Source organism: Octodon degus, unplaced genomic scaffold, assembly GCF_000260255.1.
Source record: "Octodon degus isolate 3935 unplaced genomic scaffold, OctDeg1.0 scaffold00040, whole genome shotgun sequence".
Classification (NCBI taxonomy): Eukaryota; Metazoa; Chordata; class Mammalia; order Rodentia; family Octodontidae; genus Octodon; species Octodon degus.
Window position 1 is genome coordinate 10183448 of NW_004524616.1, and position 10431 is coordinate 10193878.

Sequence of the window (10431 nt, forward strand, 5' to 3'; positions counted from 1 at the left end):
TTGCATTCTCTTAATGAATAGAATGATTTGTTCTAATGGTGTTTGTAAATAGGATCTCAAGTCCGCATCTTGTACAGCAATTAACCACTAAGAAGAACATATGCAGTGTGTTATTTGTTGAAACTGTACTTCAGATTTGATTGTCTCATTACTGTTTATTAATAAAATTTTGGAAAAAAAAATTAAGCCAGCAAGATAGCTCAGGGGACTAAGAACTTACTTTGGCAAGCTCAGGGACCAGGGTTCCAACCCCGACCCTCATGCCACCCCAGGGACCCGCTGAGCCAGCTACCAAGTCTGGGCTTCGTGGCATATTCCTGTAATCTCAGCTCTGGTGAGGCTGAAAACAGGAGTATCACTACGACTCCAAGACTCCGAGCTGTGTAGTGAGACCCTGTACCAAATATATAAAAAATGAAAAAAAATTAAAAATGAAATAGGTCATCTTGCCCAATTGTTTATGAAGAATCATTTCCTAAAGAACACTTTCTACTTCTTAGGCCAACCTCATTTTAGACTTCCAAATCTTTTTCAAGTTAAAATTCTATAGAAGTTTGTGCTACATATTATTAAGGCTATGTAATATAAGCTGGGTGAACTTTGGCATGACTGTATAGTGCAGGGGTGGGGAGGGGTCCAGGAGAATGGGGTGTCAGTCAGCTGCTCTCGTTTTGCAAGACTGAAACATGAAAGTAGCTATGTAAGAAGCCAAACAACTGATACTCCAGCTTGCATTCATATTTCAAGATCTGGGAAGATAATATTAAACCCTTTCAACAGACATTCCTAGAAGAAAATAGTTCACTTATAATTTTATTTTGTGAGAAAAAGAATTTAGATTAATTATGTACAAATTATCATGACTTGTTAAATGAAATAGTCTACTTTCTAAAGTTTCTAAAAGAAACAGTCATTGAAACCCTTACATTAAGAAAGACGAAGGGCTGTCAGAAGTTGTAATGATGTTTTCTATTCTTATTCTCAGTCTTGTCCTCATCACTAGCATGATGTCTTTTGGGGATTTCTTATGAACTTCCATTCATAAAAATCAACCCATTGGGTTGCCACTTATTCTGTTTTTGCTATTGTTTTTGGTTAGGTTTCTAGGAATCAGACTGGGAGAGATTTGGCTACAGAGTGTTTATTGGAGATGAAACCTCAGATGGAAAGAGAAGCAGGAGTGAAATAGTTTTCAGGCCCTACTCTGAAAACTGTGGAACTGGACTAGCTCCTCTGAATGGCCCCAGTCAATGCCAAGAAGCCAGGTCTCATGTCCCTGGAGACCTTGTCATTGAGGGCAAGCTGCCCCAGTAAAAGCGTGGACACTCTGGGGACAAGGAGCCTCTCTCAGCTGAAGAAAATTTCTGAGGTATCAGCTAACAGTCAAATTAACTGCAAATGAATCATAAACATAAATATGAAACCCAAAACTGTGAAACTTCTAGAAGAAAACTTGGAAGAAAAGTATTTGTGATTTTGCTCAAAGATTTCTCAGATTGGTTACCAAAATATGAGTCATAGTAAAAAATGATAATTAAATTTCCTCAAAATTTAAAACTTCTAGTCTTCTGATAATACTGTTAAAGAATGAAAAGACTATACCACAGGTCAGAGAAAATATTTGGGAAAATATCTGAAAAATTACTTATATTCAAGAATGTATTTAAAAAAAATCTCTCAGTAGTAAATAAGAAATAAACCAAATTTGAAATGGAATAAAATATTTAACAGTTCACTAAATAAGATAAAAAGATAGTACATAAGCATATAAGATATTCTAAATTATTTGTTATTTAAGAAGACACAAATTCAAAGCACAATGAAATACAACTACACATAAGATATTCTAAATTATTTGTTATTTAAGAAGACAAATTCAAAGTACAATGAAATACAACTACACTTATTAGGAAAGACTAAAACAAAAAGGCTGATTTTACCAGGATTGGAAAGAATGGGCATGAGCTAAAACTTTCATACGCTGTGGTAGGAATGTAAAACGATACAATCACTTAAGAGAAATATTATAGCAAACTTTAAAAAACTAAAAATAGTTTATCATATGCTCCAGCTCTTCTGCTTCTAGCTAAGAGAAAGCATACAACCCTTCAAAGATTTTACACGAATGTCTGTAGCTTCTTTGTAAAAGCCCCAAACCATAAATAGCTTTAATGTCAGTCAACAGACAAAGAGATAAACAAATTGGTACATCCAATATAATGCAGTACTATCTCACCTGAAAAATGAACTCCTGAAACTAAAGACAGCATGATTCACTCTCAAAAGAGTTTTGCTGAATGAAAGAGGTCCCCCTAAAAGGGTGTGTACTAGATCGCTCCTCTTGCATGAAGCTCAAGGAAACGCTTAAGGATGTAAGCAGACAGAGCCAGGTGGGAGGGATTTCTAAGGAACGTGAGAATGACTTGGACTGATGGTAGGTTCATCATCTTGATTGTGACGCTAGCTTCACCGTGTTATATGTATGTCAAAACCTGTGGGGGTGAAATTTACAAATGACCCAGGAGAGCTGGAAAGAAGGAAGGGAGTAAGGGACGTGGAGAAAGATAGTAGGCAAAACAGAAAGTTCCAGACTTACCATTTCTTATTAAAATGGTAAAATAAAAAGGCACATATTTTCTAGAACTTTATATTTCATTATACATAGAAAATAGTTCTAGTTTGCTCTCATTTTAAGAATGAATAGGAATATCTACTTTAAGCCATTTGAGATGTTCATTTAAAGCACAACAGCTCATTAATAACCTTCATTAATGAGTTAAAACTTTGCTTTTCAAAGGAAGAATCTTTTGAAAGACAGCCTACTATGTTAAAATATATATAAATGTTTTCAGTGAAACTTGTAGATACGGTCTTATAGCGAATACTAAAAGAGAAGCAGAATTTATGTAAGGTATAGTTTACCTTGCCTGACTTATAAATTTAAAATCTTTTAGCTGTTTTACAGTCTTTTCATAAAGCTGATTTCCTGTACAGTGAATGACCTTACAGATTGATAACCCACAAAACAGCTTCTCAGGCTTATAACAAGCCTAGCTTTGAGGAGGAATGAGCCCCTTAATACATATCTGCATGGACAGCGTCACACCCATGGCCTTACTTGGGGATGTGCAGCTCCGGGTCACCGATGGCATCGGGTCCTCTGCACTCTCATCTGTACATGCCAGGATTCCCAGGAGTGGTTCACAGAAAACAATCCTGATCTTGTTCCTGCCAAACCCCTTGCTAATAAAATTTTTATTTCCCAAATAGGTTTAAATGAGGTTATTTATATGTACTAGCTGTTTCTTTCAGAAGATATTAAAACAGATCAGAGAGAAAATTTAAATAATAGGTCCAAAATAGGCTAAGATATATGGGGACCACCTGGCCCCTGAGAAGCAGCTCTAAATTAGCTCTTGCTGGCTTAGCCTGTGTTTCTACTATCTATGGTGAATACACAGTGCTCAAATCCTCAATGTGTGGAAGATCCATAAGCCTCCCTGAATTTAAGTTTCTTAATTTCTAAATTGGTGATAACAGTAAAAAGAGGACCATATCAATGTAATAGCAATGATTCTGGAAGCCTCTCTCCCCTTTGGGCTGTAAGAATCTGAGGGACATGAATCTCAATCACCCAACACTTTTCCTGGAGCTAAGTCCACTAATTGATATTTATTTTTTAATCATTTTTTAATTTATTTGGTACAGGGTCTTGCTATGCAGCTTGGGTTTGTTGTGTTCCTCAGCCTTCCCATTGCTAGGATTACAGGAGTGTGCCACCATGCCTGGTTTTGGTTCCAGGGCCAGCATGGCATGTGGGAATGGAGATGAAACCTGTGTCCCTGTGCTTGCCAGGCAGGTTCTTAGAACTCCAAGCTATCTCCCCAGCCCAGCCCACATGTTTTATTTCAAATGATACCAATGAAAATTCACTTCAATGGTGAAATTTTGTTGTAGGCACACAGCAAGTAATAAAATTCAGATCTTACTTTAAGAAAAGACAATGTACAAAGGAATTCAGAAGCTAAAGTAGCAGGTAGCACTGTATAAAGGCAAATAAAGAACCAGTGTTTTCAATTCAGTGGTGACAGAAGGTAGAAGGTATGGCAATCTGCTTGAGTGGTCAAGAACTAGCCACACAATTGCAAAAGTTTTATCTTCCATCTTGATCTTTTTTTTAACCAAAAATAAAAAAATAATTATTTAAAAGAGTCAACAGAGACTATTGCAATTTACTGCCTTGTGGTACATGGCAAAATCTGTTTTGCTAAGCTCTATATTCTAGGGATTCCACGAACGGGACTATATGGTGAAAAGAGACTCCAATAACTGTGAATATGGCTTTGGAGTCTCTAATTTTACCATCCTCCAGCTAAATGTATGCTTTTAGAAAGGTAAAAAGACAAAAACTAAAGCGGAGTCAGTTTCTTCAAGCCTCGGAGCTCCCTACTGTGTCAACTGTCAATTATGCTGTTATGTTGAGCTGTGGGGGACTCAGGTGAACAATTTCTGACATTGCCAGTTAAGCGGAAGACCCAATACTATTATGGGCTACTGGACTCTTTTGGGATATTTTGCTGAGTTTCCACACCTATAATATTCAAATAACGGAACTTAACAAAAAAAAGGGGATACAGATGAATGTCCATTTTGAATCTGTGTATTCAAAGTGATTAGGATAGATATATAGTTACATTCTCTTAATGAATAGAGAGATTTGTTCTAATGGTGTTTGTAAATAGGATATCAAGTCCACATCTTGTACAGCAATTAACCACTAAGAAGAATGTATGCAGTGTGTTAATTATTGAAACTGTCCTACTGATTTGATTTGAAACTGTCTCATTGTTATTTGTTTATCAATAAAATTATGGCAAAAAAATAAAAATAAAAATAAATAAAAAATTATCAATTTAAAAAAGAAAAAGAAAGGCTAGATCAGAACTCCAGGGAGCTAATTGGGGGCCGCAGGCAAGAGTCCTAGAGGTGGCAATGGGCACCTCGTCCTTCCCAGTTCTGGATGCTGTCACTGAGGGTCCTTCTACACTAGCATCTTTAGAAGGACAACAAGAAAACTGCTGCCCAGGTATCTCCCATTTCTCAGACTCAAATGTACCCATCAAACAGAAAAAGTTTTGATGAGGTCTGCATGAGGGTCACTCTTTCCTAAAGCAACAAACTCACAAACAGCACAAATAAAATAAAAATTAATTATGATGATTTTTCTAGCTGAATAAATGTAAAATACTTCTAGAAACTGAAGACAATTTTAACTGAAATCACTTTGCAAATCTAATTTGATTTCTTCACATATTGTTCCATCAAAATTCTCCTGAAAATTAGTATGGATTTAGGAGCTACGTCCAGTTTACTTGGTTCCAGATTGGACCAATTATGCTAGCTTAAAATTTAAGAAATAATGTCGCAGATGTGAGACTCTGGATATGCATCTCATGAAGGAATGGATCATTCTGAGCCAGTGATGGTGGGGTGTGAGTGGAAGACCAGAACTACCAAAACACCGCAAGAAACAGAGGCCCTTACTTGAATACTATCAATTCCAAAGCACTATACTCTGCTATATTTCTTACTTATTTTGTGATAATCTCTGTCTCTCACTCTTTTTTTTGTGGAACTGGGGATTGAATTTAGTAACTTGCGCTTGCCAGGGAAGTGCTTATCCCATTGAGCCATCTCTCCGACCCCGACAGTGTTACTTCATAGTGAACCGTGACCTTGAATTCACCATGTAGTCCAGGCTGGGCTTGGGACTGATTTCTCTTCTCAGTCCCCAAGTGCTGGGAGCACAGGCATGTACCACCACAGCTACCCCCTATATATTTCTAAGTACTTTATCAAAGATTTTCACATTTAGATATATTATTTGATGTAGAATAATATTTTATAGGTGAAAATAAGACTCAAAGAGTTCAAAAGACTTCTCTCTCATCACACAGCTTGCAGGAGGTGTATCTGGGTCTGATTCCAAGTTTTCTGCATCCTAGTCCTGTCTGTGGTTTACTACCCTGAATGTGCCTGGTCTTGAATACTAGTTCTCTGAACTTTCTTTTACACCACACCATTGCTGCCTTAGAGCTAAAAGATTATTCCAGAAATGTCTCTGCAGGGAGTCTAAGGACTGAAGAATTGTCTACAGTCCATCTAGGTGGAATGCTAACCCTGAAAACAAGAAGCTGAGGGAGTACTATCTTTAAGGGAAAGTCTTGCACGTCCTTGAATGGGAACTGGTGCAGTGAGCCTCCATGAACCCACCAGGCAGCTTCCACACCATACTACCCCTCGCTCAGTTTTACCTCTGCCAATGGAGGGGCCCAGTTGGGGCTCTGGCAGACAAACCTAGCTTTCCCTGGGCATCAAAAAACCCTAGAAGAGGAAGCACTCAAAGGTCTGAGCCTTGTGTGCCACCAGCTCTCTTGAAAGAGAATGAACAAGCTGAGATAGGCTGTAGTTTAAACCTGAGCTAAACAAAATAGGCCATAATTTAATCCCAGTCTAAGCTAAGTACTTTAAGGTACTAGATCTGCAACAGGCCTGAGTCCCAGATTGCCTCATTTACAAGCAAATGCTACAGAATAGCCCAGGAAGTCCTGGCATGGCGAGGCTGCAGAGAACAATGCAACATTCTCACTGGCTGAGATGGTCAAGTCCTTCTTTTCCCTCACCTAACGTCTGAGTAGCCCAGCAGCAACACTGCCCTGGGGCTCCACCCACTCCACCTGTCTTCTGCTTAGCTATGAACATTCCCCATTTTATTTTTTAAAGTTTACTTACTAGTAAATTGTGGAAACTAAATGATACCAAGGAAACCTCAGTGTTCATTAAATTAAATCACAGTTTTACTATTGATTTTTCTTGTGGAAAAAAGAAATTATGCAAAGATTATTTCTTACCAATACTTCATTGTTTTGTTCTACCTCTGCCGCTGAATTTTCAGACTCCGTGCTAAAAAAGAAATATGAGTTTAGAATTTCAAACTTTTATTTTAGGCAGGTACATGCACACCTCGTATCAAATAGATTGTTATGCTGTACATGTAAGATAATTTTTTTTCAAGTGTTTCCTCCAAATGTCAAATTTTGGACATTTCAAAAGGAAATAAAAATAATGGAATGTAAACTTTACTCCAGGAAGATAAAATAGACTTTAAAGGCTCTCTTGAGAATAACCAGTCCGAACAGGACAATCTGTTCTGGAAACCTGCAGAATCTTTTATTTCAACTAAAGAATGAAAAAGGAAAGAGAGAAAAGCATTTTCTCCTATGAAACAAGACTCCAAAAATTCTCATGTCCTACACTGTCTGTGTCTATGTCTCTGTCTGTCTCTTTCTCTTTCCCTCCATCATTTGCTTACAAACATTATTATTGCAGCTTGAACCCTCTTTCTCTTTTAGCTTCTGCTTAGGCTGACCACCTTCATGGCAAAACTATGCTCTCATGACTTTCAGTTCCTTTGCTTTCCTCTTTCCCTTTTCCTTTTCTCTTCCACTCAGCAGCCTCTCTCTCTCTCTCTCTCTCTCTCTCTCTCTCTCTCTCTCTCTCTCTAAAGCCATTTCAATCAGTCTCTGAGTAGTACCACTGCACAGGAACTGCTTTTGGGAAATTCACCAAAGAACGCCACATTACTGTCTCCAGTGCTCATCTTACTTAAGAGCTTTTGACATGTTTCATCATTCCCTCTTTGAAATACTTTTACCATGGATTGGAGCTCTTAGTCATTGGCAGAGTGCTTTCCTGGCATGCATAAAACCCTGGGTTTGATCACCAGCACTGCAGAAGAAAAAGAAATATAGGAAGGAGAAAGGAAAGAAGGAAGGAAGGGAGGGAGGGAGGGAGGGAGGGAGGGAGGGAGGAAGGAAGGAAGGAAGGAAGGAAGGAAGGAAGGAAGGAAGGAAGGAAGGAAATAGAGATATTTCTTTGCCGGGTTTCTAGGGCATGCTAAAACCTTAGAAATATTTTCTCCACATCTTATCACTTAGCTTATTCTTACACTTTTTGTCTTCCTCCAAATCACCTTCTTAATGGGATGGGCTATATCTTATTGGAATGTGCCATAAAATTGGACCTCTTAACTCTATTTTACAGTACTTAGTATTTTCAAACATACTGCATATTTATTATGCTTATTTATTATATTTATTGTATCTCAGCTGACAAGGTAAATTTCTTGAATCTAGGATATTTTTTCTCATGTTTTGCTACTTCTACCTTCACTTCATGGAGGGACAAGATGATCAGTAAATATTTATTGAATTAATAAGCAAATAATTTTAATAAACTTCATAGATTTAGTAGCTTCCATTCTGTTATCAACGAATAAGTTTCACTTCAAAATCTCAAGGTGTTTCCTATTCCACTGTCTACCGAAAGAATACTAACTTCTGTGTTTCTATACATGCATCCAAATTTAGCTACTTTTCAAACAATTTAGAGCCACTTAAAGTGTTCACAGTAATCAGTGATTTCTGGACAACATTAATTAAATTCTCAGTGGAAGGAGACACTGAATTCTTAGAGATATAATTGTTTTTCTTGCATCATCTTGAAATCAACAGAACCCAGGATTTTAATGTTTTCTACTTGATAGCACCTCTCTATTATTAACTAGAGAACAGCATGAAAATTTCTGCACAGACCAAAGAATTGCTTTGAAGGGCCTTAATAAACTAGGTCCTCCTACTTTCAAACTCATCCTATCTTCTATGGGTATGCCTCACAGAATTGCTATTTTCACCACCCATGTTGCCTACTGCCTCCAGAGTATGTGTCCATGCTTTTAGAAAGGGATTTCCTCCTCCAAGAAGGCTCGTGTTCTCTTCACCATCCATGGACGTCTTGCCTTTCTTTACAATGTCACCTTAGCTCTGCCTTTTCCTGAGCTTCTTTGAGCCTACCAACTGGAAGGACAACTGTCTCTGTATTTCACCTTCAGGTTTTGGACGTCTGTCTCTTACATCCTTTATTATGTTTTATGATGTATATAATTATTGGTCTACTGTGTTTTTTGATTTCTTCAGTGATACCTTTATAGAGAGCAAGAACCATGACTTGTTTCCCTTTTTGTCCTCCCAGTGACAAGCCAAGAAAGCAATTCAGTCACTGAATGAGACCAACAAAAACAGAAACACTATGCACATTAGATTCTTATGTACATGCTCAGATGTGTGACAAATGTACCATATAAAGTAGTGTTTGCAACTACACTCTTTTAATAATGCCTGTAATAGAACTGCTGATTGAAAATGGAAATGTTTGGCTACCTGACAATAATATTTAAGTGTCACGAGTCACAGTCTCAAAGTAACCATAGTAACTTAGCACACACAGAGAAAGCATGTTGTACAATAGTTAAAGAAAAGTTTAGAAAGCCTATTAGTTTTGTGATGAAAACAAATTAGAATTTGTTTATGAGGCTGAGTTGTGGAATTTTTTTTTTACTTCAAGGTTAAAGGAGAAATTGGAAAACCTACTTTAAATTTCTATTATTGTATGAAATAATAATATCATGTATAAAACTACTAGATCAGAAGGGTTTTTTCCTGTTTTATAAGAGTATAAGATCCAGGTGTGGTGCTATATGCCTATAATCCAAATCTTGGGTGGATGAGGCAAGAGGATCCCTATGAGTTCAAGGCCAGCCTGAACTATGCAGTGAGACCTGTCTCAAAGAAAAAAAAAAGTGAGTTGGGTTCTTTCTTTTAGTGAAATGTCTATCTGATCTCTAAACTCTTATTCCATACTTTTCATGCTGAATTGGAACAGTAGTCAACAATTAGCTCATGTGAATAAACCATTTTAATGAAATTGATTTCAAAATAAAGTATTAGGAATTCAGTTCTTACAGCAGAGGATTTCCTGGGAAAATGCTTTTGTTCCTTAGACAGTTCAAGAGTAAGTTCTCACCCAGCCTATGTAACCTGTGGGGAAAGTCTGTCTCAAGAACAGGAGAAGAGGAGGAGAGGGAAGAAGTCATAGCAGACTAGCTGGTTACAGCTCACAAGTATAGGAGCCAAATGAAACCCACCTCAGGATCAAAAAGGGGTGCACAAGAAAATAAAATCAAATTAAAACAAAAAGTGTTTCACTCCTTGAATCCTGTCCCCAAAGCCTACTTTCCCCACATAAAATGCTCAGCTCCATGAACCAGAAAGACAAAGACCCGAATGGTGAGTTCCAGTGAGAACAGCAGCCTGCTCTTGTACTTGCTGCTGCACCATTCAGGTCCAAGTTGCTCGGGACTATTCATTTCCCTCCATTTGGCAACCCTGCATTCATTTCTCCACTGTCCATGCACTGACAGGTCATCTCTGTAGGTAATTTGCTCATGGATATTAAATAAAGGATTGCTCGCTAAATTTTATTTGCTTTGGCTTGTCATGACATGCCATTTACTGCTAAGATGTCTCTCGGGTA

At 37.7% G+C, this 10431-nt stretch overlaps 1 protein-coding gene across 1 annotated transcript in view; it reads right to left on the minus strand.

Annotated features, from left to right (window-relative positions):
* The window catches only part of Ccdc192 (coiled-coil domain containing 192), a 255390-nt gene that overhangs the window by 242261 nt on the left and 2698 nt on the right, over positions 1 to 10431 (minus strand). Inside the window, exon 2 of the mRNA XM_023715301.1 lies at positions 6912 to 6963. Within this exon, the coding sequence (XP_023571069.1) occupies positions 6912 to 6963 (52 nt within the window). The remainder of the gene's footprint in view (positions 1 to 6911; positions 6964 to 10431) is intronic.